Source organism: Urtica dioica, chromosome 1 (assembly GCF_054948205.1).
Source record: "Urtica dioica subsp. dioica isolate 48M chromosome 1, U.dioica_male_clone48M_v1_H2, whole genome shotgun sequence".
NCBI classification, from domain to species: Eukaryota; Viridiplantae; Streptophyta; class Magnoliopsida; order Rosales; family Urticaceae; genus Urtica; species Urtica dioica.
Genome location: NC_142756.1, coordinates 1,338,961 through 1,366,848, shown reverse-complemented (window position 1 = coordinate 1,366,848; position 27,888 = coordinate 1,338,961). Strand labels below are relative to the sequence as shown.

Here is a 27,888-nt window from a genome sequence, read left to right as displayed (position 1 = left end):
GTAAAAAAAGAATTAATCCTTTTAAATATATATATAAAAAAAAAACATATTTCTATTCTTATAGGTCTTTTTCACATATTGAGAGAGTTTTTCAATCTTGATCTCGTGGGAGTCAAGAAACAAGTTGTTGTGTTTTGTACGTAAATATATGCTGCACCAATTACTTGTGAGTTATAGAGATTGATTTTGGTAATCGTGGTTTGTCTACGCATGAATTGTTATATAGTAGTGTCAAATTCTTTAAAAAAAAGCACATCGATAATGGATATATTTCAATAAATCGAAATGGTAAATTTAATCCTTGAATCAGATTGAACATTTAAATATAAATTTTACCCATATTATATACTTGTAATTCCTTGAAGATACGTTAAGTAAAATTAATATAACAGAAACAACATAACTAAGGGCAGGTATAAGCTCATAGATAATAAGAATTTATTATTTCACAGCTCGTTGAACATGTCTTGTACTGGGAGTTAGATTTATCTACACCACAAGATTGAAGGCAAATATATAAGTGCAGAGAATTTGAATTTATTATTTTGATAGTTCATACATTCTCATCCTGAGAGCTCTTTTACTTACTCCACAAGGAATTGAGAAAAAAAAAAAAGTATCTATACAGTGTAACATCTCTATTCTACAAAATTGTCGTAGTCTAATGAACTTGCTTGTCTAATTTACGAGGCATCAATTCAAGCATGAAATGAGGTCAATAAATGCGTCTTCGCTGCAAGGAATGGTAAGACCTCCCATGGCGTGATCGAATCCGAACTCGTCTTCAACTTGAACAAGTAATTCTTGGAACGAAGACTGATTCAGCAACGAGACTGGCACAACAAATCGCTTCTTTTCATTGTCGCCGACGTAAACTGCAAAATGGCCTTTTGGGACATCCAATGCAACCGAAGCAGATTTGTTACTTGAATTGGAGAGAGACCTCTGAAGAAACTTCTTTGCTGGGACAACTCGGGGCAAACGGAAACCCATTTTTGTATGTGTTTTAAATTCGAGTAGAGAGAGAGAAAGAGGGATAAACACAAATATTGTGAGAAACAAAGGATGTTAATAGTTGTTGTGATGAATTTGGCTTTATGGTTTTCTATAACTTTGAAGACTTATGATTGTATATATATATACATTAAAGAAAGAATGCTAGGAATGACATCTTATGAATGAGTGGTAGAAACAAGAATGGCTTTGTATGTGGGTCAACTCAGAGACTAGACGAGATTAGGAATCACATGAGACTGTCTCCGAACTCTTCATAACGCTCATTCACTTCGACTTTACAACTGGAATTTAGACTGTCCCACACCAAACTCTTGATCATTACATCTTTAAGAAATATGTCACAATGGCTGAAAATAACCATATGTGGTGTTGTGACTACATGACCCCATTTAAAAATTAAACAAAAATCACATTTACAAATAAAGAAATTCTTCAATCCACAAAAATCACCTATGACTCACATTTATCTCAATTACTAGTTTTCAAATATGATATCTGTTGTGTGGTTCCTCTTCCGCTAGACCAAGTTTGGACATGTTGGGTTATGGATTTATACAATTTCACTCCCGGGAAGACGATGAATAAAGTGTCAAAGAATAATACCATGTGATGATCACTGAATACTTTCCATAGTAGACCCCAATTCAAATAAGAGCCCAATCTCAATCTATATGGAAATTCACTATCCGTATCAAGTAGTACTAAACCAACCATGTGAGCTGCATTATAATATTAAATCATATCCATTCACAAAGTGATAATATATTTATAAAAGAAAGATTATGAGTCCACTAATAACTTTGATTTTGCAATATCATGATCACAACAAGAAGAAGGTGAGTGGGACTATGTGTTTCCATTGACAGTAGTATTAGTGGTTAGAAGACAATCACATGTGATATATCTCTCACTCAACAAACTAATTAAGTCCGTCTTCTAGCTCTACCACTCATTCAATAAATCCTTCTTCTACAATTTTATATTTTATTTTCTATATATATATGTTAAACACTTAGATGTTTTCCAACAATCCTGTTAAGAAATACAAGAAAACATTTTCTTGTATTCTCTCTCACTAGCTCACCTTTCTCACCATACCTATAAAAAAAAAATGGGTTTCCATTTGCCCCGAGTTGTTCCAGCAAAGAAATTTCTTCAGAGGTCTTTTTCCAATTCAAATAACAAGGCCGCTTCGATGGCGTTAGATGTCCCAAAAGGTCATTTCGCAGTTTATGTCGGAGAACACGAAAAGAAACGATTTGTTGTGCCTGTCTCGATGCTGAGTCAGCCTTCGTTTCAAGAATTGCTTGTTCAAGTTGAAGACGAATTTGGATTCGATCATCCCATGGGAGGTCTAACCATTCCCTGCAGTCAAGACACGTTTATTGATCTCATTTCAACCTTGAGATAATGCCTCACAAGTTGTATTGGTTTATTACACTATTAACGATTTTGTAGAATAGAGTAGAATGTATAGATACTTTTTTATTTTTCTCAATTCCTTGAGGAGATTAAAATAGCTCCCAGGATTAAAACGTTCAATGAAAGTCAAATTTTCCACGCACTTATCTCTGGCATATGAAATAAGTTCAATTAAACATATATATACCTTGGCCTTGAAAATTCGCTTATAGAGAGATAAGCTCAATTATGTTTCGAAGTGATGCTCTTAACGAAGTGAAAGCCAAAAGCGCGAGTTTCGTGTCTTTCTTCAACGCCCATATCGGCCGAACGAACCACTTCAGGGGTTGCCATAAGATCCGAGCTCTCAAGAGCAGAAATGGCTTCGTCTTCTGTGGAGAGACCATACACTCAGTTTAAAAAGAAAACGACAACGCTTAAACATAAAACGACAACTTTAAAACAGAAAACGACAACCTTTGAATTGGAAACGACACGTATTAAAACGACACCGTTAAAATAGAAAACAACAACGTTTAAATAGAAAACGACAACGTTTAAATAGAAAACGACAACGTTTAAATATAAAACGACACGTCAACTTTTTAAGAGAAAACGACACGTAATAAAACGACAATATTTAAATATGGTCGTTTTCTATTTTTTGCTGAAAACCCGGCACCGCTTTTAAAGTTAAAATGACAACGTTTAATAAACAAGTGTTTAAATATAAAACGACAACGTTAGATTAGAAGACGACAACCTTTAAATAGAAACGACAAGTATCAAAATGACATTGTTTAAGAGTTGTCGTTTTTATGTTTAAACCGAAAACGTTAACCTTTAAATAGAAATAACAATTTTGCAGAATAGAGATGTTATCAATCCACTGTATAGATACCTATTTTTTCTCAATTCCTTGTGAAGTAGATAAAATAGATCCCAGGATGAGAATGTTAAATGGCTATCAAAATAATAAATTCAATCTGTCTATGCCCTATTCTTGTTTATTTTCTGAAAATTTCAGCTTAATTTGTATCGACAAGGAATTAGACATGAAATGAAAATGATAAGCTCGAGGGCTTGATAACAAAGAAGAACGCGCCTAAAATGACGATTGAGATAACATTAGGCTTGATTTTTCTGGGATGAGGTGGGGATTATAGACTCGAAAAATGAAAAAGAATAATAACACACGCTCAGAAAAACTACAGAGGAAGAAAGAAGACATAGACACAGGAAAAAAAAATTGAGACACTGCTGCTAATTTTTTATTTGATAATAAATTTAAATTTCTTGAAAAATATTGATTTGAAAAACTCCTTGTAGGAAACATTGTGATACTGCCGTCAAAATCAAATGAGCATTTTAAACCTTGCATCAGAATGAACATTTTAGGAAATATATATAGAAGGTACAATTTTCAGAACAGGAACAATAGAAGGGCATAGACAAATTGAATTTATTAATTTGATTGTTCATTCAACATTCTCATCCTGGGAGCTATTTTTATCTACTCCACGAGGAATCTAGAAAGAAAAAAAAAGTATCTATACATAGTATTGATAACATCTGTACTACAAAATTGTCCTAGTGTAAATTATGAGGCATTAACTCAAGCATGAAATGAGATCAATAAACGTGTCTTGACTGCAGGGAATGGTTAGACCTCCCATGGGATGATCGAATCCGAATTCGTCTTCAACTTCAACAAGCAATTCTTGAAACGAAGGTTGACTCAGCAGCGAGACCGGCACAACAAATCGTTTCTTTTCGTGTTCTCCGACATAAACTGCGAAATGACCTTTTGGGACATCCAATGAAGCCGAAGCAGACTTATTACTCGAATTGGAGAGAGACCTCTGAAGAAACTTCTTTGTGGGTACAACTCGGGGAAATCGGAAACCCATTTTTGTATGTTATTTAATTTTGTATAGAAAAAAAAAAATTGTATTGTGAGAGACAAAGGATGTTATTAATTGCTGAGATTGGCTTGATGGTTTTGTAACTTCGAAGAATTATGCTTGTATATATATACACTAGCTATAGAAAGAATGGTAGGATGATATCTTTGGAATGAGTGGTGGAACAAGAATGGCTGTGAATGTAATGTAATGTGGGTCAACTCAGAGACTAGACGAGACAAGAGATCACATGAGACTGTCTCCGAACTCTTCATGATCAATATATTAACAACTGGAATTTAGTGTGTCCCACTTCAACAACCTCTTCATTATACATCTTAAACATATCACAATGGGACTGTTATATCTGAAGGTTGTCCAATTAGATTATATAGCTGGTGAAAATAACCATATGTGGTGTTGTGAGCTATACATGACCCCATTTATAAACTTAAAAAAAATATATATACATCTGAATATTGTTTTTTGAACGCACAAAAATACTTATGATTCATATATATCTCAATTAATTACTGGTTCTTAGGTACTATATTTATCAATTGTTGCTTCTCTTTGTTTAGACCATGTTTGGACAAGTTGGGTTTTGAATTTATAGAATTTCAACTCCGAAATTATGATGAATATCAAGATAAAGAAGACAATACCATGTGATCACACTGAATACTTTCTATAAAATAGACCCCATTTTAATTACTATTTAAGAAATTGACCATCCATATGATATGAGTCACCTGAACAGACCATACAAAGTACTAGACCTACCATGTGAAATGAGTCACCCGAACATATACAGACCATACAAAGATAGATTGTGAGTCCACTAATAACTTTGAAGTGTGACAATCCCATGTGATATCTCTCACTCAACCAACTAATTAATACCTTCTTCTTGCTTTTACCACTCATTCAAATCGCTGTGATATATCCTTCTTTTACAGTTTTGGATATAAATATGATAAACACTTGAATGTTTTGCCAACAATCCAATTAAGAAACCGAAGATAATATATTTCTTGTGTTTTCTCACTCACTGCTAGCTCATCTCTTTCTGCACAAATTCTAAACCATACATATAAAAACAAATGGGTTTCCATTTTCCCCGAGTCGTTCCGGCAAAGAAATTTCTTCAGAGGTCTTTATCCAATTCAAGTAACAAAGCTGCTTCGATGGTGTTCGATGTCCCAAGAGGTCATTTCGCAGTTTACGTTGGAGAACATGAAAAGAAGCGATTTGTTGTTCCGGTCTCATTGTTGAGTCAGCCTTCATTTCAAGACTTGCTTGATCAAGCCGAAGAAGAGTACGGATTCTCTCACTCCATGGAAGGTCTCACGATTCCGTGCAGTGAAGACACGTTTATGAATCTCATTTCAAACAGCCTCAACTGATGATACCTCATAACTTAGACTAGTTTACACAATTTTTTATTTTTATTTTGGGTAGATCATAGATGTTGACGATACAATGTATATAATGGTTTCTCATCTACATATTGTGGAGCTGTTGAATATAGCTCCTACTTGAGAAACGTTAAAAAGGATAATATAGCTATAGAATTATCAGTTTTTACATAAACTTGTTCACTAATTTAACTTTGTTGTTCCTTGATATCCAACATTTCAGTTTACGTACTCTACACTTCCAGAGATTTATTTGAGATTTATTGCATTCGAGCTTTTTAGAGTAAAGAACAGAGAGAGAGAGAAAAGAGATGAAAAGAAAAATAATGCTTCAATTGATCAAAAAGGAATTACAACACATATTTATACTAAACAGTATTAACGAACTAAACTAACTGCTATTTATCAAAACGACACTGTTTTGATAAATGAGGCAGAAAACAATAAAAGCTGTCGTAATGAAAAAACGACAACAAACCAGATAAAAGAAAAGGACTCCTATATGATTACTTATACATCAAGTAACCACATTAAGAGGATAAAACAGTCATCACTCTCATTACACCCCCTCAAGATGGATCATAAATGTTAATAAGATTCATCTTGGACAAGAGGATGCGCAAAACTGGCGCTGGTAATGGCTTAGTCAGCAGATCTGCCAACTGATCGTGAGTGCGAATTGGTAACAACTTCAAGGCACCACTTTTGACGTGATCTCGGACGAAATGAAGATCAATCTCCAAGTGTTTCGTGCGCTCATGGAACGTAGGATTCGATGCAATGTGATTCGCAGCTTGATTGTCGCAGTAAAGAGCAGGCACCGTTGAACTTTGAACACCAAAGTCCCGTAGCAACTGTTGGATCCAAACGAGCTCGGAACTTGTAGACGCCATTGCCCTATATTCAGCTTCAGCCGAGGACTTGGATACAGTTGACTGCTTCTTGGACCGCCAGGCGATTAATGAATCACCAAGAAACACACAGTACCCTGTAACAGACCTCCGAGTATCAAGACAAGTGGCCCAGTCTGCATCTGAAAAGGCACGCAGGGCAGTGTTGTCGGAAGATGAGTAGAACAATCCTAAGCCAGGGTGACCTTTGATGTAGCGCAGCAAATGATGAACAGCTTGGAGATGAACATCAGTAGGATGTTGAAGAAATTGACTCAATGTGTGAACTGCGAACGTGATGTCAGGCCGTGTAATAGTAAGATACAACAACCGACCAATCAACCGACGATAGTGAGTCACATCATCCAAAGCAACCCCATCAGAGATAGACAATGTTTGGCGAGGCTTCATAGGCGTATGAACAGGTTTGGAATCTAGAAATCCAAAGTCTTCAAGAAGCTGAAGTGCATACTGTCGTTGATTGACTGCAATACCCTTCTTGGACTGAGCAATTTCAAGTCCTAAGAAGTACTTGAGGGAACCTAAGTCTCGGAGTCTGAACTTAGACTTCAACAAAAGTTTGACAGTCTCTATTACTGTTGCACTGGGACTAGCAACAATAATGTCATCAACGTATAGAAGTAGAGCAACAAACCCTGAGCCATGGCCTTTAGTGAAGAGGCTGTAATCGGATTTGGACTGCTGAAAACCTTCTTGAAGAAGCAATTCTGTGAATTTCATATTCCATTGCCGAGAAGCTTGCTTCAAGCCATAAATTGACTTGTGTAGCTTACACGCCAGCCTGGTCGTTCCCTGAGTCTGCACCCCCTCAGTCTTGACTCCCAATGGAACCTCCATGAAGACATCTTCTAGTAGCTCCCCATTCAGAAAGGCATTCTGAATGTCTAACTGAGCCATGGACCATTTCTGGGAAGCACAAAGTGCTAGTAATAGTTTCACAGTGACTAACTTAGCCACTGGTGAAAATGTGTCAATGAAGTCAACGCCTTTCTTCTGATTGTAGCCCTTGGCAACGAGGCGTGCCTTGTGGCGCGCTAGAGTCCCATCAGCGTTGAGCTTGTTGGTGTATATCCATCGACAGCCGATGGCCTTCACATTCTCAGGTAGAGGTATGATGGACCAGGTCTTGTTGGCTTCCATGGCATCCAGTTCCTCACGCATAGCTTGTCTCCACTCCTCATGCTGAACAGCTTGGTGGTAATAGCTAGGTGTGTAGTGAGCTGAGATAGACAGGGCAAAAGATCTAAAGGACACAGATAGTTTATCATAAGAGATCACAGAATCTATTGTGTGATTGGAAGAATAACATGGACCTGGTCTGGAGTTCAACAAGTTGCAATGATAATCTTGCAAGAAGGTGCAATAGTTGATCTTTTTGAACGTCTGAGAGTAGGATCAACAGGGTTTATCACTGAGTCATGATCACCACTTGGTTGATGTGTGCATGAGGTGTCTGTAGGATTAGAGACTGCTGCACTTCCAGGTGGATGGATAGGAGAATCATCTTGAGGCATGTCATGATGAGCATGTCCTGGATTGGACATAGACTGGAGATGTTCTGGACTCTCAAATTCCACATAGGGAGGAGGTCTTGGAAGAACAAACTCATCAAGAAAATCTGCATGACTCTCAGAAGAAGACATTGTACGAAATGGAAAATAATTTTCATGAAAAACAACATTTCTAGATATGAAAATCTCATGAGAATGTATGTCATATAGTTTGTAACCCTTCACACCATGGGGGTAACCGATGAAGACACATTGTCGCGCACGTGGCTGAAATTTAGACCTGTGAGCTCGTAGAGTAGAAGCAAAGGCTAAGGAGCCAAAAACACGCATAAAGTCATAATCCACATCTCTATGATATAGGATTTCAAAAGGGGATTTGTTGTGCAAAACAGGGCTTGGTGTTCTATTAATGATATAGGTTGCAGTGAGGAGACAATCAGACCAAAAGTGAATAGGAACATGAGATTGAAATAACAAAGCACGAGCAACATTCAACAAATGTTGGTGTTTACGTTCAACCACAGAATTTTGTTCCGGTGTCTCCACACAGGAATACTGATGTATGATGCCTTTCTTAGAAAAAAAATCTGCAAAAACAAGCTCTTTTGCATTGTCAGATCTAAACTGTTTGATGGTTGTACCAAACTGGTTAGCAATAAGAGAAATAAAAGTAGGAATAAGACTATGTACTTCAGATTTGTGTTTCATCAAAAAGGTCCAACAATAACGAGTACAATCATCAACCAAAGTCAAGAAATACCGATGACCTGTCCTTGAGACCACAGAATATGGTCCCCAGATATCACAGTGTAACAAATCAAAGGCATTCCCAGACATGTTATTCTTAGAAGGAAAAGGTAAACGTTTTTGTTTAGCTAAGGGACAAATGAAACATGGCTTCTTATCTGAACATTGATGATAAGCCAATTTGTTTTTCAGAGTCTCTAGCTTCTTGAAAGAAAGATGTCCTAAACGAGCATGCCAGATCTCAGCATCCACTTTATTGACAGTAGCAGTGATGATTGAGTCTGACAGCATGTAAAGATCACCTCGTCGCTCACCATTCCCAATCATCTTCAATGTCCTGTGGTCCTGAATGTCAAATCCACTGTGTGAGAATACCAATATCACCCTAGAGTCATCTGTGATTGCACTAACTGAAATCAAATTGAATTTGAATCCAGGTACAAATAGCACATCCTTTAGAGTGATATTTTTAGACAAAATAACATCACCATAATGATAAACAGGAATAGTACTGTGATTAGGCAAGGTTACACTCGAATTCACCAAAGGCTTAAGGCTCACAAACATATCAGCATGTGCACATATATGTTTAGAGGCTCCTGAATCAGCAATCCAAGAAAATCTAGTATATAGATTATTATTAGCATAAAACACAGAGTTAGAAAGACCTGTGGTGAATGAGGCAACATTTGCATCACTTGAGACCCCGTGGACATTTGTGGAAGAGAGCTGATTGGATAGGTGCTGAATCATCTGGTGGATTTGTTGATCAGTGAGAGCAGAGGAGAATGAAGACTGAGCTCCTCCAGTCTGATCATGATTCCCTCCCTCAGATGCATTAGCTTGACCTCTCACTTTTGGTTTGTAACCAGGTGGATATCCATGTAGTTTGAAGCACTTGTCCACAGTGTGGCCCAACATCTTGCAGTGTGTGCATAGTGGACGATCTTTCTTGGTTGGGCGTTTCTGCTCTTCTTTCACAGCCATGATCATGGAATTTGTCTGATATGATCCTCCAAGAACATCAATCCCCACCGATCTTTGCTTTTCTTCTTGAGAGACCATGGCAAAGACTTTGTTAATCGGTGGTATAGGATCCATGAGTAAAACCTGACCACGAGTGTGAGTGAAACTCTCATTGAGTCCCATCAGAAACTGCATCACATATTCATTCTGCAAGAATGAATTCAGATCTTTAACTCCTCCACAGGTACACTGTCCACACGAGCAGTTTGGCCTGAAGTTGCACAGCTCTTCCCAAACACCTTTGAGTTTTGTGAAGTATACGCTGACGCTCTTCTCATCTTGGATCATCTTCATCAATTCTCTCTTCAATTGAAAGATCCTCGGCGCGTTGGATTGCTGGTACCTTTCTTCAAGATCCTTCCACACTTCGTACGCAGAATCGCCAAACAGGATGCTAGAAGAGATTTCCTTAGAGACGGAGTTCAAGATCCAAGAGAGGACAATACTATTGTTCCGATTCCAGGCATTGAGAAGAACCGCATCAGATGCCTCAGGTTTGGAGATCGATCCATCGATGAATCCAAGCTTGTTCTTGACCGCCAAGGCTATTTTCATCGATCGCGACCACGAGACGTAGTTGTCTCCATTCAAGAGCTGAGAGACCAGGATGATTCCTGGTGAATCTGAGTGATGGATGTAGTACGCTCCAATTGGATCTTCGATCTCTGATCTCCTTCTCGTTCCTCCAGAAATCGCCGTCGATCTTGATTCTTCCATCGATTCTTGATCCGCCATCAAGCAATGAAACTATCACGCTAGGAATCTGATATGAAGGAAGATGCACAAAGGATCGGAGACGATGATGAACTCGAACGAAACCCTAATCGCGGAATTGCTCTGATACCATATTGCATTCGAGCTTTTTAGAGTAAAGAACAGAGAGAGAGAGAAAAGAGATGAAAAGAAAAATAATGCTTCAATTGATCAAAAAGGAATTACAACACATATTTATACTAAACAGTATTAACGAACTAAACTAACTGCTATTTATCAAAACGACACTGTTTTGATAAATGAGGCAGAAAACAATAAAAGCTGTCGTAATGAAAAAACGACAACAAACCAGATAAAAGAAAAGGACTCCTATATGATTACTTATACATCAAGTAACCACATTAAGAGGATAAAACAGTCATCACTCTCATTAAGATTGAACAAATATTTATCAGTTTTTACATACACGACTTCGTCGTTGATTTTGAATATTCACGACTTCTTCCACGTTCTCGACTGCAAATTCGGCTTTGTTTATAATCTATGGTGTATGTGATCTCAGCCTAAAGAACAAGTCACAAGAGCCATCTGATCTAAGTTCAGGGCCAAGACACAGTCTGACCGTTGGATCATCTAGGTAGCTTAGGTGTCAAGTTATTATGTAAACGAGCTTATTACTTATATGTTTCTATAAATAGAAGGGCTTTGGGTTTAGAACGCACGAGAGACTTTCTGAAACACAGGGAAGCACAAAGGATAAATTGTGTGTTGTGATTATTTCCATTATCGCATTAGGTTCGTAGCTTCAGACGCAAGAAACCAGTTCTTTGGTTGAGTTTTGGGCGACCTGTTCCAACATAATCATATATCACAAACCAGATCATTTCGGTCATCCTAAATTTTCCATTTGAAAATTTCTTTTAACGTGGTGTTATTTAGTTCTCTTATTGAACAGATATAATTTCTTTGTATGCCATACATATACATGTTATTTAGGCTAAAAACACGCATTGACAAGGAATATCATCAATGATAAATATGTCAATCAATTCTGGTGAAATGTCGGTTTTTTTTTTTTTTTTTTTTTTTTTTTCCTGGTATACTGCCCGCCATAAAACAGTATATTTTTTCAAGAAAATTGGCATTATAAAATAATTTCTTTTACAACTCTGTGGATGAAAAAAAAGTAATATTTTAATTAAAATTTATTTCCCCCTCTCCCTCCTATTTTAATAGTTCTTAATGCTAAACGTTGGAGTGCATGTTATGAGAAAATTCGCCGCAAAAAAAAAGTATAAAATAAATGTGATATTTCGGTTAAAAAGTAATATCGATAATTTATAAATTTTATTAAAATTAAGATTTTAACAGAGCAAAAATCAGAGCGCCAAAATAGTCATTTTAATCTTTGCATCAGATTAAGCATTTTAAGAGAGAGATTATCCATAGAACTGAGAACAAGTATAAGTGAATAGATAATTTGAATTTAAAATTTTGATACTTCATTTAACATTCTCATCCTGGGATCCATTTTCATCTACTCCACAAGGAATTGAGAAAGAAAAAAAGTATCTTTACAGTTTATTTATAACATCTCTATATTAGACAAAATTGTCCTAATATTCTAATATACTAATCTAAATTATGAGGAATTAATTCAAGCTTGAAATGAGATCAATAAACGCGTCTTGAGTGCAGGGAATGGTAAGACCTCCCATGGGGTGATCGAATCCGAACTCGTCTTCAACTTGAACAAGCAATTCTTGAAACGAAGGCTGACTCAACAACGAGACTGGCACAACAAACCGCTTCTTTTCATGGTCTCCAACGTAAACTGCGAAATGTCCTTTCGGGACATCCAATGCAACTGAAGCGGATTTATTACTCGAATTGGAGAGAGACCTCTGAAGAAATTTCTTTGCTGGGACAACTCGGGGCAAACGGAAACCCATTTTTGTATGGTATTCAAATTTGTACCGAGAGAGGGATAAAAAATTCTTGTGAGAAACAAAGGAAAAGTTCTTATTTGTTGTGATGAACTGGCTTGATGGTTTTGCAACTCTGAAGTGTTAGGCTTGTATATATATATACACACCAAAGAAAGAATGCTAGGAAAAATATTTTTTAATGAGTGGTAGGACGTGAATGGCTTTGTATGTGGGTCAAAGTGAGAGACTAGGAATCACATGAGACTGTCTCCCAACTCTTCATTATATTAACTGGAATTTAGAGTGTCCCACTTCAATGGGGAAGTGAAAATAACCATATGTGGTGTTTTGAGCTACAAGACATCATTTATAAAGAAAATCATATACAAATAAAAATAGTCTTCAATCTACAGAAATCGCATATGACTCGAATATATCCCAATTACTAGTTTTCAGCTATAATATATGTTGTGGTTCCGCTTTGTCTACACAAAGCTTGGACAGGTAGTTTTGTGAATTTATGAAATTTCACATCCAATTATGATGATGAATATAGAGACAGAGAGAACAATCCCATGTGATAACAGTGAATGCTATTGACCCCATTCTAATTTTGAGCCTAATCTAAATCTATATGGAATTGACCATCCGTATTAAGTACTTCACCAGCCATGTGTGAGCTGCAATATAATGATTAAGTCATATCCAATCACAAAGTCCCCAAAGAGTAATAATCATATATAGCAATGTATAAGAAAGATTATGAGTCCACTAATAACTTTGATGTTTCAATCACAACAAGAAGAAGGTGAAGTGGGACAATGTGTTTTCATTCACATATGTGAATGAGAAAGCTTTGTAGTCAGAAGACAATCCCATGTGATATCTCTCACTCAACCAACTAATTAAGGCTTTGATTAGTAGTCTCTCGGAAGTGAAATTGTATAAATCCATAACCCAACATATGTCCAAACTTTGTCTATCCAAAGAAGAACCACAACAGCTGTTATATCTGAAAACTAGTAATTTAGATAAATGCCTTTCATACGTGATTTTTGTAAATTGAATACTATTTTATTTGTATATCATTTTTTTCAGTTTACAAATGGGGTCATGTAATCACAACACCACATATGGTTGTTTTCACCAGCTATTTTCCTGAAGAGGTTGAAGTGGGACACTCTATATTCCAGTTGTTAATGCAATAAGATTGAAGAGTTCAGAGACAGTCCCATGTGATTTTTCTCATCTCGTATAGTCTCTCACTTGACCCACGTACAAAGCCATTCTCGTTCTACCACTCATTCCAAAGATACCATTCATAGCATTCTTTTTTTAGTGTGTATATATACAAGCACAAGTCTTCAAAGTTACAAAACCATCAAGCCAATTCATCTCAAGAAACAATAACATCCTTTGTTTCTCACAATATTTGTTTTTATCCCTCTCTCTCTCTCTCTCTCTACTCAAATTTAAAACACATACAAAATGGGTTTCCGTTTGCCCCGAGTTGTCCCAGCAAAGAAGTTTCTTCAGAGGTCTCTCTCCAATTCAAGTACTAATAAATCCGCTTCTGCTGCGTTGGAAGTCCCGAAAGGCCATTTTGCAGTTTATATCGGCGACAATGAAAAGAAGCGATTTGTTGTTCCGGTCTCGTTGTTGAGTCAACCTTCGTTTCAAGAATTGCTTGTTCAAGTTGAAGATGAGTTTGGATTCGATCACCCCATGGGAGGTCTTACCATTCCTTGCAGTGAAGACACGTTTATTGATCTCATTTCAAGCTTAAATTGATGCCTCATAATATAGACTAGTTTAGTTACACGAGGACAATTTTGTAGAATACAGAAACGTTATCAGTACAATGTATAGATACTCTTTTTTTATTCTTTGCGGAGTAGATAAAAATAGCTCACGGGATGAGAATGTTGAATGAACTATCAAAATAATAATTTCAATTTGTCTATGCCCTTCCATTGTTTTTGTTCTGAAAATTGCACCTTATTGTGTCTACAATGAATTGCATACATATAATCCGGATATTACTATAATCTTCGAATGATCAATTCATAGATAAGTTTCAAATTCAGCCAATTTAGCGTGGAACTTCGCTGTCAAGACACTTGCGGTCATCAGAATTCAGAAAGCATTTTCGTGTTTACTCATTTTTATTCGATATCCGTTGTTTTTGTTTTATGTCTTTTTACTCCGATTATCGTCATTTTTTTCGTTGGTCGTCGTTTTTCTAAGATTGTGGTCGCTTTGCCGTTTTTTTTTTTTTTTTTTTTTTTTTTTTTTTCGTTTTTCTCAGATTTTTTCGTTTTTTTTAATTTATGAGTTTTTTTGTTGTTGAGGAAATGACATTGTGTGCTCTGAATTTGAGAATGTTGGGCTTTTATGTCTCTTCCATATTTTTCTCTTAAAAAAAGCTCCCCATTTGAATAAAATTTTAGACTAAAAAAAAGTATTGATGTGGAAATAATTGTGGAATAGAGTATAAATGCCTACCGCTAAAAAAATGGAACAATCTAGTCCATTTTTCATTTTTTGTTTGTCGTTTTTATCGTCGTTTTTTTTTTCTGTCTTTTTCACCGATTGTCGTTATCTTTTCGTTTTTTCCGATTTATGTTGTTTTTGTTTTTTTGTCGTTTTCTCCTATTATCGTCATTTTCATTTGTCGTCGTTTTTTATTTTCTATCCTCCATGTTTTTTGTTTTTCTGTCAATTACTCCGATTATCGTCGTTTTTGTTTTTCTTCAATTTCGTCGTTTTTCTCTGATTTCCGGTTTTTTCTGTCGTTTTATCCGATTTTCATCGTCTTGTCATTTGTCGTTTTTTCCTCCAATTATCGTCGTTTTTCTCTGATTTCTGTCTTTTTGTTTTTCTGTCGTTTTTGTCCGATTATCGTCGTTTTTTATTTTCTGTCGTTTGTCAGAGAAAAGATCTCCGTCGTTTTTTCACATTATCGTCGTTTATTTTCAAAATATAGAGAAAGACACTTGCTGTGAGACTGGAACCCGGAACGCATTGGTAGTTTCTACGCAGCTAGCAACTAATTACCTTCTCTAATTTTTATTAATATCTATATATTATTAAGTTTATGGTGAATTTCACATAATAAGATAAAAATTCATATATATAAAAATGTATACAAAGAAGAATATTTATTAATAAAATTGTATATGTTTATAATTTTATTCTGCATTTTTCAATATTCTATTTAATTATATTACTACGTATACAAATTAATGAATAAAAAGAAAATATAATGAAAAAACAGATATTTATAAAACATTTTAATATATACATAAACATAATCTAAATTATATGATTAGATATGTAGAATATGTATCAAATTAAATAAAATTAGGATAAATATATATCTAAAAATACATATTAGGTACTAAATGTATACATAGTACTACAACTTAAATATCGTATATATTACAATATTAAAAATTGAAAAGTATATGTGTGCATATATATGTATATATAATATATTATGCGAATTTTCGTGCAATTTTTTATCGACATGTCGATTTTTAATGGCAAACGATATTTGAAAATGGTGCATGAGTTGTCTTTTTTCTAAATTTTTTGTACGATTTGTCATCGTCTTATCGATTTTTCATAAATTAGGAACTTTGAAACGGGCATCTAAAACAACATTTGAAACCTTGAATATCATACAAACACTATGTTAACTAATTTAACTTTGTTGTGCTTTGATATCTAGGGTTCCGTTTACTACTTCTATTAACAATACTTTCTTCGCAGTACATACTATTTCCGCAGATTAATTAGAATTAAATAATTAAAAAAATTCAATGCCACGCGTTCAACTACTTTTTGTAATATTACTATTTCCAATTATTTGAAATAAAGATTTTTTGTTTTCCAAAATCATATTCATCAAACGAGACCGTATCTTATGTCTCAACTAGTTAGCCATTGATTATGATCTCGTTTTTTTTTTCTTTAACCAATCCTTATCGCAAGAACATATGTGCCATCACAAAAGTGACAATAAAGTGTTGTAGTATTTTTTTTTTCTATCTCATTCACATCTTCATTGGAAAATTTTGAAGTCGCGTCTGTTTTCTTTGTGTGTAAATATACATATTGTCGTAATGGGGTCAGCTCTTGTACCAACTGACGTAAGCCAGGATATATGTGCATAGAGAATTTGAATTTATTATTTTGATAGTTCATACATTCTCATCCTGAGAGCTCTTTTACTTACTCCACAAGGAATTGAGAGGGAAAAAAAAATATCTATACAGTGTATTGATAACATCTCTATTCTACAAAATTGTCGTAGTCTAATGAACTTGCTTGTCTAATTTACGAGGCATCAATTCAAGCATGAAATAAGGTCAATAAACGCGTCTTCACTGCAAGGAATGGTAAGACCTCCCATGGGGTGATCGAATCCGAACTCGTCTTCAACTTGAACAAGTAATTCTTGGAACGAAGGCTGACTCAGCAACGAGACCGGCACAACAAACCGCTTCTTTTCATGGTCGCCGACATAAACTGCAAAGTGGCCTTTCGGGACATCCAACGCAGCAGAAGCGGATTTATTAGTACTTGAATTGGAGAGAGACCTCTGAAGAAACTTCTTTGCTGGGACAACTCGGGGCAAACGAAAACCCATTTTTGTATGTGTTTTAAATTTGAGTAGAGAGAAACAGAGAGATAAAAACAAATATTGTGAGAAACAAAGGGTGTTATTGTTTCTTGTGATGAATTGGCTTGGTGGTTTTGTAACTTTGAAGACTTCTACTTGTATATATATACACACTAAAGAAAGAATGCTATGAATGATATCTTTGGAATGAGTGGTAGAACGAGAATGGCTTTGTAAGTGGGTCAAGTGAGAGACTAGAAGAGATGAAAGAGATCACATGGGACTGTCTCTAAACTCTTTATCAATCTAATTCACATTCACATTTTAACAGTTGGAATTTAGAGTGTCCCACTTCAAACCTCTTCATATGTGGTGTTGTGTGCTACATGACCCCATTTATATAATAAAAAAGCATATACAAAAAATTCTTCTGTCCATAAAAAATCAAATATGACTGGCATTTATTTCAAATACTAGTTTTCATCTGATATGATATATGTTGGATAGACCAAGTTTGGACATGTTGGGTTATAGATTTATATTCACTTCCAAAGAGGACAATACCATGTGATGATCACTGAATACGCATCTCACAGTAGAGACGCCATTATAAATTAGAGCCTAATCTCGATCGGTTTGGAATTGACCATATCCGTATCAAGTACTAGACCAACCATGTGAGCTTCAATTATCATTAAATCATATCCAATCACAAAGTCCCCAGAGGCTATGTACTTAATAAGCATATATAGCACTGTATGATAAGAAATATTATGAGGCCACTGATAGCTTTTGATGTTGCAATAACATCACAACAAGAAGAAGGTGAAGTGGGACTATATGTGTTCCATTAACAGATGTGAATGAAGAAAGTTTTGTATTTTGAAGACAATCCCATGTGATATCTCTCACTCAGCCAACTCATTACGGTTTTCTTTCTTGCTCTTTCACTCATTCAAATCACTACAATAAATCCTTGTATTACAGTTTTCAATATAAATATGTTTTAACACTTGGATGTTTGCCAACAATCTGATTAAGAAACACAAGAAAATATCTTCTTGTATATTATCTCTCTCACTAGCTCATCTTCCTAACCATAACTATATTTTAAAAAAATGGGTTTCCGTTTACCCCGAATCGTTCCAACAAAGAAATTTCTTCAGAGGTCTCTCTCGAATTCAAGTAACAAAGCCGCTTCGATAGCATTGGATGTCCCAAAAGGCCATTTCGCAGTTTATGTCGGAGAACACGAAAAGAAGCGATTTGTTGTGCCGGTCTCGTTGCTGAGTCAGCCTTCGTTCCAAGAATTGCTTGTTCAAGTTGAAGATGAGTTCGGATTCGATCACTCCATGGGAGGTCTTACCATTCCTTGCACTGAAGACATGTTTATTGATCTCATGTCAAGCTTGAACTAATGCCTCATAATTTAGACTAGTTAATTACACTATGACAATTTTGTAGATCATAGAGATAATGTTGACGATACAATGTATATAATTGTTTCGCATTCCCATGTGAAGTTGGTTAATATCACTCCGGGTGTGAAATTGTGCAAAAATAAATAGAATGATCAATTCATACACAAACACTCTTTGTTCACGAATTTAACTTTGTTGTGCCTGCCTTAATATCCAGGGTTTCGTTTTACTACTTCTTTTAACAATACTTTCTAAACAGTACTTTTCCCGCAGATTATAGTTGGGATTAATAAATATTTTTCAATTTGCCACACGTTCAACTCCTTCTTTTAAGTTTTTTTTATTAAGGTTTGTTCTACAACCAATCCCAAAAAGATACGAATATTTAAGGACAAAGAGTTGACTGGGCTGTTAACTATAATCAGCCTCTTTTGAGCCCAAGCCCAAAGCGATTCAAATGCGCTATAGAGTCCCACATCGCTCAAAAAGAGCATATTTTAAACGTTTATATAGTATTGCTTCGCTGAATAGCTTGTCTCTTCGGAGACACCCGATAAAATTGGAACGATACAGAGAAGATTAGCATGGCCCCTGCGCAAGGATGACACGCATAAATCGAGAAATGGTCCAAATTTTTTTGTATTTTTTTTTTCCTCTCTGTGGTTGTTTTTTTTTTTTTTTAATGAAATCTTCATCTATGTTATTGTTTGTTGAGCTCAGAAATTACCTTTTTTTACTCTGTATTACTCTCTCTCTCTCTCTCAACTAAAACTTTTGTGCGGTGTTCGAATTCTGCATTCAATATAATTTTTTTACAAGGAAATATAATTTGGATTTGGTTTCAACTGAATATTACTTCTAGTCTTTGAGTTTTTTTATGCATTTGAAATCATAAGAAATCATATTACTTCTCTTTACATCCATTCCGGCTCAAGTTGTCTAATCATACAAAAGATTGATCCTCTTAGCTGTGACAAGGTCTGACATTAAGAAAAAGCATCGAGTCTTGCTTGTTGGACAATTTTCTACTCAAAATTCACTAGTAAGGCCTTTCCAACTTCCGACACGGCGGTTTCATGTGACAAAGCACCGAGTCTTTTGTGTTTTAAGTATTTCTACTCATAATTCACTAATCAAGGCCTTTCATCAATTTTCACGGCTGTTCATAAACGATAGGCCTTTTGCCAGTGCAATTGACCCCTCGCTCGACTAACATTCCTAGCTTCGTGGGAGCGTGTGTTACGAATAAATTAACCACAAAAATAATTCAAAGAAACAATATTGTGATATTTCCCTTTTAAAAAATATCCGTAAAATCGAAGGTCGATAACTTAAATTCCTCGAAAAAATGCAAGCAACAGAATTGAAGGCAAGTATAGAAGTGCATATATAATTTGAATTTATTATTTTGATGTAGTTCATTCAACATTCTCGTCATGGGAGCTGTTTTTATCTACTCCACAAGGAATTGAGGAAAAAAAAGTATCTATACAGTACAGTGTGTAATGATATCTATTCTACAAAATTGTCCTAATGTAATAAACTAGTGTAAATAATGAGGCTTTAATTCAAGCTTGAAATGAGATCAATAAACGCGTCTTCAGTGCAGGGAATGGTAAGACCTCCCATGGGGTGATCGAATCCGAACTCATCTTCGACTTGAACAAGCAATTCTTGGAACAAAGGCTGACTCAGCAACGAGACCGGCACAACAAACCGCTTCTTTTCGTGCTCGCCGACGTAAACTGCAAAGTGGCCTTTCGGGACATCCAACGCAGCCGAAGCGGATTTATTAGTACTTGAATTGGAGAGAGACCTCTGAAGAAACTTCTTTGCTGGGACTACTCGGGGCAAACGGAAACCCATTTTTGTATGTTTTTTTTTAATTTTGTATAGAGAGAAGAGAGATATAAAAGTATATATTGTGAGAAAGAAAGGAAAATGTTATTAATTGTTGGGATGAATTGGCTTGATGGTTTTGAAACTCTGAAGAGCTATGCTTGCATATATATACACTAAAGAAAGAATGCTAGGAATGAAATGAGTGGTAGAACAAGAATAGGTTTGTAAGTGGGTCAAGTGAGAGACTAGAAGAGATGAAAGATGATCACATGGGACTCTTCATGACTCTAATTCACATTCACTTTACAGCTGCAATATAGAGTGTCCCACTTCATTACCTCTTTGACTAGCAATATATCACAATGGCAATGTGATGTCTGAAGGTTGTCTAATTAGATTATATAGCTGGTGAAAATAACTATATGTATGTGGTATTTATAAATTTAAAATATATAAATAAAAATAGTCTTCAATCCAAAAAAATCAGATATAATATCTGTTGTGGTGCCTCTTTGGCTACACAGCTATAGGTTTGGGAATTTATAAAATTTCACATCTGATATGATGATGAATATGGAGACAGAGAGGACATTACCATGTGATCACACTGAATGCTATAGACCCCATTCTAATTTTGAGCCTAATCTAAATCTATATGGAAATATTGACCGTATAAGAAATATTACGAGTCCATTAATAACTTATTTGATGTTTCAATCACAATAAAGAAGAAGGTGAAGTGGGACTATGTGTTTCATTTGCATGTGAATGCGAAAGCTTAGTGGTTAGAAGACAATTCCATGTGACATATCTCTCACTCAAACAACTTAAGGCCTTCCTTTTGCTCTACCACTCATTCAGATCACTACAAAATTATATCCTTCTTTTACAGTTTTCAATATAAATACGAATTAACACTTGATGTTTGACAACAATCCGATTAAGAAACACAAAAAGAGAACATTACTTTCTTGTATTTTCACTCTCCCTAGCTCATCTCTTCCTACACAAATTCTAACCATTCCTATAAAAAATGGGCTTCCGTTTGCCCCGAGTTGTCCCAGCAAAGAAGTTTCTTCAGAGGTCTCTCTCCAATTCGAGTAACAAATCCGCTTCGGTTGCATTGGATGTCCCGAAAGGACATTTTGCAATTTACGTCGGCGACAATGAAAAGAAGCGATTTGTTGTGCCGGTCTTGTTGCTGAGTCAACCTTCGTTTCAAGAATTACTTGTTCAAGTTGAAGATGAATTCGGATTCGATCACCCCATGGGAGGTCTAACCATTCCGTGCAGTGAAGACACGTTTATTGATCTTTTTTCAAGCTTGAATTTATGTCTCGGCATTTAGACTAGTTTATTACACTAGGACAATTTTGTAGAATAGAGTAGTTAGCAATACATTGTAATACTTCTTTATCTTTCTCAATTCCTTGTGGAGTAGATAAATTAGCTCCCAGGATTAGAATGTTCAATGGACCATCAAAGGAATAAAGTTAAATTTTATAGGCACTTATCTATTATATAAGATAATTTGAAATAAATCTGAATAAACGCATCTTCCCCCATGTATCTTCTTGTCGCAAGTTCAATTCTTATTGTTATTTTCATTTTGGGCATGAGAATCCGTATGGTTCTGCAAGAATTTTTAGAGAATTAAGCTCAATCGATTCTCTCTTGAAGCCAACCCACTTCTCTTTCACATAGTTGATTCTCTACAAGTAATTATGCATCAATCATTCGGAATCTAATGGATCTAATATTGTAAATCATTAAAAGATTAACGCTTTACTCTGAACATGTGTCACTAACCCTTTTTTTTTTTTTTTTTTTTTTTGCGTACATTGAACGTTTGTTTAAACAGAAAGGTGGTATATGCTTTAAAATATTGATAATTTCTTTTTATGATATCGTGCTAGAAAATGTAACAATCTTAGTTAAAATTCATTGAAAATTTCCCATCAATAAACACCCTTTTTTATATACAATCGCGATGTCGGATTGAGATATCATTATAGATTTGTTTAATGGGCCTCAACTTCTCGTTAATTAGGGTCGACCTTGTATTATCAAATAAATGTGTATGGTAATACATTATATTTAGAAATAAAATCGAATGAAGAACGGTTTTATTAAAGGTCAAATTAACAACACGAAATGATAAGTTTGAGGGCTTGATTGCAAAGAAGAATGAATAAGACTGAATACCTAAAATTGAGTATGTTTTTTTTAGTGTTAATTGTCCTTTTATAGCATTTGAATCTCCTCCTTAAGCTCCATTTATAGTGAAAGATTCGGCATTGATGAGTAAGTGCTCTTCAACGCCCTCGCGGCACGGGTCCTCCTCGATCTGACATTTATAAAATGTCTTCTAATGGCAATTTTGAATAGTTTTGATCTTAGGTAAAATTCTTTCCTCATTGAATCAAAGCCTCATAATTTACATTAGAACATTAAAATTCCCCATGGATTTTGGTTTTTGAGCTCAAACAGGTTGGATCAAGCTCAGCTCCTTTATTCATTTGGGCCGCAGTAGCCCAACTCTACTTCAACAGGCCAAAGAGAGTAGATTTGCCTTTCAGCAAGCCCAAACTTGTTCAAGTTGGGCTTTATTTTTTGGGTTCAAAGCCCAAAACCTCTAACGACGAACTCCTACACCAATATGTGAATAAGATCGGGATATTGGCTCAATTAGTAACAATTTTGATACTTTAAAAAAAAATAATAACAATTATATTTTTGGACACTTTTACTAATAACTGTAGACTTATATATCTACAATTGTTGTTAATTGTAGACTTGTAAGTCTACAGTTTATGACAACTGTAAACTTTGATGTTTACAGTTACTAGTAAAAGTGTTCAAAAACATAGTTGCTATTATTTTGGTCCAAATTATCAAAAAATTACTACTAGTTGAGACCATTTTTCATAAGATCGAAAGCAATTTAAATCTTGCTTAAGTTGGAACATTAATTTGCAGATATTTTACCAATTATTGTAATTGTAATCCCTCGTAATATAACAAAAAAAGGTGAAATTTTCATCACACAAATAACAGTAGAACTGATTGCAAGTATAAGTGCAATACTTATAAATTTAATATTTTGATATTGTTCATTCAACATTCTCATCATGGGAGTTTTTTTTATCTACTCCACAAGGAATTGAGAAGGAAAAAAAAGTATCTATACAGCGTAATGATCTCTATTCTACAAAATTGTCCTAATCTAATAAACTAAACTAGTGTAAATGATGAGGCATCAATTTAAGCTTGAAATGAGGTCAATAAACGCGTCTTCACTGCAGGGAATGGTAAGACCTCCCATGGGGTGATCGAATCCAAACTCATCTTCGACTTGAACAAGCAATTCTTGGAACGAAGGCTGACTCAGCAACGAGACCGGCACAACAAACCGCTTCTTTTCGAGGTCGCCGACATAAACGGCAAAGTGACCTTTCGGGACATCCAATGAAACCGAAGTGGATTTAGTACTTGAATTGGAGAGAGACCTCTGAAGAAACTTCTTTGCTGGGACAACTCGGGGCAAACGGAAACCCATTTTTGTATGTTACTAAAATTGTATAGAGAGAGGACTAAAAAATATTTTGAGAAACAAAGGAAATGTTATTAATTGCTGTGATGGATTGGCTTGATGGTTTTGTAACTTTGAAGAGTTATGCTTGTATATATACACACTAGAGAAAGAATGCTAGGAATGAAATGAGTGGTAGAACAAGAATGAGTTTGTAAGTGTGTCAAGTGAGAGACTAGAAGAGATGAGAGATGATCACATGGGACTGTCTCCGAGCTCTCAACCTCATTGCATAAACATTTGAAATTTAGTGTCCCACTTCAACCTCTTCATATGTGGTGTTGTGAGCTACATGACCCCATTTATATACTTAAAAAAATCGTACAAATAAAAATATTTTTCAATCCACAAAAAATCACACAAGCACTGGCATTTATCTCAAATATTACTTTTCCTTATATATATATATATAATATAATATATGTTGGGGTATGAATTTATATTATTTCACTTCCAAAGAGGACAATGACTGAAAAGTAAAGAGGACAATACCATGTGATGGCCTAATATCAATCTGTTTGGAATTGACCATCCGTATCAAGTACTAGACAAACCATGTGAGCTTCAATTATCATAAAATCATATCCAATCACAAAGTCCCCAGAGAGTAAGTAATTAATAAGGATATGTAGCACTGTGTAGTAAGAAATATTATGAGGCCACTAATAACTTTGATGTTGCAATATCATCACAACAAGAAGATGGTGAAGTGGGACTATATGTGTTCCATTAACAGATGTGAATGAAGAAATTAAGCTTTGTATTTAGAAGACAATCCCATGAGATATCTCTCACTCAGCCAACTCATCACGGTCTTCTTTCTTGCTCTTCCACTCACTCAGATCACTATAAAATTATATCCTTCTTTTACAGTGTTTTTTTTTTTTTTTTTTTTAAATATGTCATAGATTAAGAAACATACAAGAGAACATTACTTTCTTTTATTTTCTCTCTCACCAGCTCATCTTTCTACAGAAATTCTAACCATACTTAAGAAAAACGGGTTTCCATTTGTTGAAGTGGGACACACTAAATTCCAGTTGTTAACATATTGATCATGAAGAGTTCGGAGACAGTCTCATGTGATCCCTTATCTCATCTAGTCTCTGAGTTGACCCACATTACATTACATTCATAGCCATTCTTGTTCCACCAATTATTCCAAAGATATCATCCCTACCATTCTTTCTATAGCTAGTATATATATAAACAAGCATAATTCTTTGAAGTTACAAAACCATCAAGCCAATCTCAGCAATTAATAACATCCTTTGTCTCTCACAATACAATTTTTTTTTTTTCTATACAAAATTAAATAACATACAAAAATGGGTTTCCGATTGCCCCGAGTTGTACCCACAAAGAAGTTTCTTCAGAGGTCTCTCTCCAATTCAAGTACTAAATCCACTTCGGTTTCATTGGATGTCCCGAAAGGTCACTTTGCAGTTTATGTCGGCGACCATGAAAAGAAGCGGTTTGTTGTGCCGGTCTCGTTGCTGAGTCAGCCTTTGTTCCAAGAATTGCTTGTTCAAGTCGAAGATGAGTTCGGATTCGATCACCCCATGGGAGGTCTTACCATTCCTTGCAGTGAAGACGTGTTTATTGACCTCATTTCAAGCTTAAATTGATGCCTCATCATTTACAATAGTTTATTAGATTAGGACAATTTTTAAAAATAGAGATCATTGCGCTGTATATATATATTTTTTTTCCTTCTCAATTCCTTGTGGAGTAGATAAAAACAGCTCCCGTGATGAGAATGTTGAATGAACTATCAAAATAATGATTCAAATTATATATGCACTTATATTTGCCATCAATTCTTCATTCTTGTTTTAAAAGTTTCACCAAAATTTGTATCTACAACGGATTACAACTAAATAATGGGTTTTTGGCTCATTCGGTTCCTAACCTTTTTTCGTTTTAGGCATTTTAGTCCCGAAATTTTTTTAAGGAGCAAAGTCGCGATCGACCTTTTTCTTTTGGCACAATTGCTACCTTCCGCTAAATAGTTGATGGAATTTTCCGTGTTTAAGAAAAAGCATGTTCTCAATATTTCGGAAGCATATGCAAACTTGATGTAAAAAGAAAAAGTTTGTTGCGTCCACATACGCAGAGAAAAATAAGTTACAATTGTACAAGGTAAATCGTTGAGCTTTAATATGAATTTAGGCATCATATTCTCAAGATTTCGAATGATTAATTTCTGGTAGAGAATCACAGAGAAAAGTGAGGGAATTAACAAAGCTTAGTTCTTTAGAGGGAATCAACATTCGTTTCAAGAATTGCTTGTTCAAGTCGAAGATGAGTTCGGATTCGATCAATATCCCATGGGAGGTCTAACCATTCCATACAGTCAAGACACGTTTATTGATCTCATTTCGAGCTTGAATTAATGCCTCATAATTTACACTAGGACAATTTTGTAGTACAGATGTTATCAATACAGTGTATAGATGCTTTTTTTTTCTTTCTAGATTCCTTGTGGATAAAAATAGCTCCCAGGATGACAATGTTGAATGAACAATCAAATTAATAAATTCAATTCGTCTATGCCCTTCTATTGTTCCTGTTCTGAAAATTGTACCTTATTGTATCTACAACTAATCACATTTATATAATCTAGATTTTATATATATATATATATATCCTAAAATGCTCATTCTGATGCAAGGTGTAAATTGCTCATTTGATCTTAACGGCAGTATCACAATGTTTCCTACAAGGAGTTTCTCTAATTAATATTTTTCGAGAAATACAAATTATCTTTAAAAAAAAAAAATTAGCAGCAGTGTAACAATTTTGTTTTTCCCTCTGTCTATGTCTTCTTTCTTCCTCTGTAGTTTTTCTGAGCGTGTGTTATTCTTTTTCATTTTTCGAGTCTATAGTCCCCGCCTCATCCCAGAAAAAATCAAGCCTAATATTATCTCTCAACGGTCATTTTAGGCGCGTTCTTCTTTGTGATCAAGCCCTCGAGCTTATCATTTTCATTTCATGTATAATTCCTTGTCGATACACATTAAGGTGAAATTTTCAGAAAATAAACAAGAATAGGGCATAGACAGTTTGAATTTACTATTTTGATAGTCCATTTAACATTCTCATCCTGGGAGTTATTTTTTCTACTTCACAAGGAACTGAGAAAAAAAATAGGTATCTATACAGTGGATTGATAACATCTCTATTCTATTTCTATTTAAAGGTTATCGTTTTCTATTTAAACGTAAAAACGACAACTCTTTAATTGTTGTCATTTTGATACGCGTCGTTTCTATTTAAAGGCTGTCGTTTTCTAATCTAACGTTGCCGTTTTCTATTTAAACGGTTTATTAAACGTCGTCATTTTAATTTAACGGTGCCGATTTTCCAGGAAACAAATAGAAAACGACAGTATTTAAATATTGTCGTTTTATTATGTGTCGTTTTTTCTTTAAAAGTTGTCGTTTTCTATTTAAAAGTTGTCGTTTTCTATTTAAAAGTTGTCGTTTTCTATTAAAACGGTGTCGTTTTCTATTTAAAGTTGTCGTTTTCTCTTTAAAAGTTGTCGTTTTCTATTGAAACGGTGTTGTTTTCTATTAAAACAGTGTCGTTTTAGTATATGTGTCGTTTCCAATTCAAAGGTTGTCGTTTTCTGTTTAAAGTTGTCGTTTTATGTTTAGGCGTTGTCGTTTTCTATTTAAACAGAGTGTATGGTTTCTTGAGAGCTCGGATCTTATGGCAACCCCTGAAGTGGTTCGTTCGGCGATATGGGCGTTGAAGAAAGACACGAAACTCGCGCTTTTGGCTTTCACTTTGTTAAGACTATCACTTCGAAACATAATTGAGCTTA

The 27,888-nt window shown here is 35.1% G+C and overlaps 13 protein-coding genes and 1 non-coding gene across 14 annotated transcripts; 7 read left to right on the top strand and 7 right to left on the bottom strand.

The window, feature by feature from the left end:
* Nucleotides 1–470: 470 nt before the first annotated feature.
* On the bottom strand, nucleotides 471–1,301 carry LOC149406116 (auxin-induced protein 15A-like). Its single transcript, XM_089616162.1, has one exon. It carries the CDS (start codon nucleotides 991–993, stop codon nucleotides 694–696), a length of 300 nt encoding a protein of 99 aa, XP_089472288.1. The 5' UTR covers nucleotides 994–1,301; the 3' UTR covers nucleotides 471–693.
* Nucleotides 1,302–1,807: 506 nt separating this feature from the next.
* On the top strand, nucleotides 1,808–2,737 carry LOC149406115 (auxin-responsive protein SAUR21-like). The gene has a single exon (XM_089615668.1). It carries the CDS (start codon nucleotides 2,129–2,131, stop codon nucleotides 2,426–2,428), a length of 300 nt encoding a protein of 99 aa, XP_089471794.1. The 5' UTR covers nucleotides 1,808–2,128; the 3' UTR covers nucleotides 2,429–2,737.
* Nucleotides 2,738–3,747: 1,010 nt separating this feature from the next.
* LOC149406114 (auxin-induced protein 15A-like) lies at nucleotides 3,748–4,417 on the bottom strand. Its single transcript, XM_089616154.1, has one exon. It carries the CDS (start codon nucleotides 4,326–4,328, stop codon nucleotides 4,029–4,031), a length of 300 nt encoding a protein of 99 aa, XP_089472280.1. The 5' UTR covers nucleotides 4,329–4,417; the 3' UTR covers nucleotides 3,748–4,028.
* A 912-nt stretch (nucleotides 4,418–5,329) lies between these two features.
* Nucleotides 5,330–5,835, top strand: LOC149406113 (auxin-responsive protein SAUR21-like). The gene has a single exon (XM_089625691.1). It carries the CDS (start codon nucleotides 5,426–5,428, stop codon nucleotides 5,726–5,728), a length of 303 nt encoding a protein of 100 aa, XP_089481817.1. The 5' UTR covers nucleotides 5,330–5,425; the 3' UTR covers nucleotides 5,729–5,835.
* Nucleotides 5,836–6,309: 474 nt separating this feature from the next.
* LOC149406112 (uncharacterized) lies at nucleotides 6,310–10,652 on the bottom strand. Its single transcript, XM_089609752.1, has 6 exons — nucleotides 9,056–10,652; nucleotides 8,853–8,929; nucleotides 8,390–8,470; nucleotides 8,078–8,269; nucleotides 7,965–8,034; nucleotides 6,310–7,871 (listed from the first exon to the last, which is right to left on the bottom strand). The coding sequence occupies exons 1-6, from the start codon at nucleotides 10,650–10,652 to the stop codon at nucleotides 6,310–6,312; spliced, it is 3,579 nt and encodes a 1,192-aa protein (XP_089465878.1).
* Nucleotides 10,653–12,169: 1,517 nt separating this feature from the next.
* LOC149406111 (auxin-induced protein 15A-like) lies at nucleotides 12,170–12,841 on the bottom strand. Its single transcript, XM_089615579.1, has one exon. The coding sequence runs from the start codon at nucleotides 12,599–12,601 to the stop codon at nucleotides 12,302–12,304; it is 300 nt and encodes a 99-aa protein (XP_089471705.1). The 5' UTR covers nucleotides 12,602–12,841; the 3' UTR covers nucleotides 12,170–12,301.
* A 1,109-nt stretch (nucleotides 12,842–13,950) lies between these two features.
* Nucleotides 13,951–14,458, top strand: LOC149406110 (auxin-responsive protein SAUR21-like). Its single transcript, XM_089615472.1, has one exon. The coding sequence runs from the start codon at nucleotides 14,066–14,068 to the stop codon at nucleotides 14,366–14,368; it is 303 nt and encodes a 100-aa protein (XP_089471598.1). The 5' UTR covers nucleotides 13,951–14,065; the 3' UTR covers nucleotides 14,369–14,458.
* A 2,212-nt stretch (nucleotides 14,459–16,670) lies between these two features.
* LOC149406109 (auxin-induced protein 15A-like) lies at nucleotides 16,671–17,340 on the bottom strand. Its single transcript, XM_089615368.1, has one exon. The coding sequence runs from the start codon at nucleotides 17,229–17,231 to the stop codon at nucleotides 16,929–16,931; it is 303 nt and encodes a 100-aa protein (XP_089471494.1). The 5' UTR covers nucleotides 17,232–17,340; the 3' UTR covers nucleotides 16,671–16,928.
* A 908-nt stretch (nucleotides 17,341–18,248) lies between these two features.
* On the top strand, nucleotides 18,249–18,754 carry LOC149406108 (auxin-induced protein 15A-like). The gene has a single exon (XM_089615283.1). It carries the CDS (start codon nucleotides 18,323–18,325, stop codon nucleotides 18,620–18,622), a length of 300 nt encoding a protein of 99 aa, XP_089471409.1. The 5' UTR covers nucleotides 18,249–18,322; the 3' UTR covers nucleotides 18,623–18,754.
* A 405-nt stretch (nucleotides 18,755–19,159) lies between these two features.
* LOC149406107 (U6 spliceosomal RNA) lies at nucleotides 19,160–19,262 on the top strand. Its single transcript, XR_016301852.1, has one exon. It is a non-coding gene; the product is annotated as a U6 spliceosomal RNA (small nuclear RNA).
* Nucleotides 19,263–19,939: 677 nt separating this feature from the next.
* On the bottom strand, nucleotides 19,940–20,614 carry LOC149406106 (auxin-induced protein 15A-like). The gene has a single exon (XM_089614381.1). It carries the CDS (start codon nucleotides 20,489–20,491, stop codon nucleotides 20,189–20,191), a length of 303 nt encoding a protein of 100 aa, XP_089470507.1. The 5' UTR covers nucleotides 20,492–20,614; the 3' UTR covers nucleotides 19,940–20,188.
* A 761-nt stretch (nucleotides 20,615–21,375) lies between these two features.
* On the top strand, nucleotides 21,376–21,971 carry LOC149406105 (auxin-induced protein 15A-like). The gene has a single exon (XM_089614334.1). The coding sequence runs from the start codon at nucleotides 21,501–21,503 to the stop codon at nucleotides 21,813–21,815; it is 315 nt and encodes a 104-aa protein (XP_089470460.1). The 5' UTR covers nucleotides 21,376–21,500; the 3' UTR covers nucleotides 21,816–21,971.
* A 1,509-nt stretch (nucleotides 21,972–23,480) lies between these two features.
* Nucleotides 23,481–24,349, bottom strand: LOC149406104 (auxin-induced protein 15A-like). The gene has a single exon (XM_089614282.1). The coding sequence runs from the start codon at nucleotides 24,024–24,026 to the stop codon at nucleotides 23,727–23,729; it is 300 nt and encodes a 99-aa protein (XP_089470408.1). The 5' UTR covers nucleotides 24,027–24,349; the 3' UTR covers nucleotides 23,481–23,726.
* Nucleotides 24,350–25,024: 675 nt separating this feature from the next.
* LOC149406103 (auxin-induced protein 15A-like) lies at nucleotides 25,025–25,871 on the top strand. The gene has a single exon (XM_089614158.1). It carries the CDS (start codon nucleotides 25,388–25,390, stop codon nucleotides 25,685–25,687), a length of 300 nt encoding a protein of 99 aa, XP_089470284.1. The 5' UTR covers nucleotides 25,025–25,387; the 3' UTR covers nucleotides 25,688–25,871.
* Nucleotides 25,872–27,888: the final 2,017 nt, after the last annotated feature.

Bases quoted from the DNA above. Each gene is read 5' to 3' on its own strand.
- LOC149406115 (XM_089615668.1), top strand. From the start codon at position 2,129: ATGGGTTTCCATTTGCCCCGAGTTGTTCCAGCAAAGAAATTTCTTCAG.
- LOC149406106 (XM_089614381.1), bottom strand. From the start codon at position 20,491: ATGGGTTTCCGTTTGCCCCGAGTAGTCCCAGCAAAGAAGTTTCTTCAG.
- LOC149406110 (XM_089615472.1), top strand. From the start codon at position 14,066: ATGGGTTTCCGTTTGCCCCGAGTTGTCCCAGCAAAGAAGTTTCTTCAG.
- LOC149406112 (XM_089609752.1), bottom strand. From the start codon at position 10,652: ATGGAAGAATCAAGATCGACGGCGATTTCTGGAGGAACGAGAAGGAGA. The intron at 8,930-9,055 runs GTTTCATTTGTC...TCTCAAGGACAG, and splicing joins ATGTTCAGATAAGAAGCCAT to GTCATCGGTATTTCTTGACT. The intron at 7,872-7,964 runs GTCCATGTTATT...TGTCTATCTCAG, and splicing joins CTTGTTGAACTCCAGACCAG to CTCACTACACACCTAGCTAT.
- LOC149406103 (XM_089614158.1), top strand. From the start codon at position 25,388: ATGGGTTTCCGATTGCCCCGAGTTGTACCCACAAAGAAGTTTCTTCAG.
- LOC149406104 (XM_089614282.1), bottom strand. From the start codon at position 24,026: ATGGGTTTCCGTTTGCCCCGAGTTGTCCCAGCAAAGAAGTTTCTTCAG.
- LOC149406108 (XM_089615283.1), top strand. From the start codon at position 18,323: ATGGGTTTCCGTTTACCCCGAATCGTTCCAACAAAGAAATTTCTTCAG.
- LOC149406111 (XM_089615579.1), bottom strand. From the start codon at position 12,601: ATGGGTTTCCGTTTGCCCCGAGTTGTCCCAGCAAAGAAATTTCTTCAG.
- LOC149406105 (XM_089614334.1), top strand. From the start codon at position 21,501: ATGGGCTTCCGTTTGCCCCGAGTTGTCCCAGCAAAGAAGTTTCTTCAG.
- LOC149406116 (XM_089616162.1), bottom strand. From the start codon at position 993: ATGGGTTTCCGTTTGCCCCGAGTTGTCCCAGCAAAGAAGTTTCTTCAG.
- LOC149406114 (XM_089616154.1), bottom strand. From the start codon at position 4,328: ATGGGTTTCCGATTTCCCCGAGTTGTACCCACAAAGAAGTTTCTTCAG.
- LOC149406109 (XM_089615368.1), bottom strand. From the start codon at position 17,231: ATGGGTTTTCGTTTGCCCCGAGTTGTCCCAGCAAAGAAGTTTCTTCAG.
- LOC149406113 (XM_089625691.1), top strand. From the start codon at position 5,426: ATGGGTTTCCATTTTCCCCGAGTCGTTCCGGCAAAGAAATTTCTTCAG.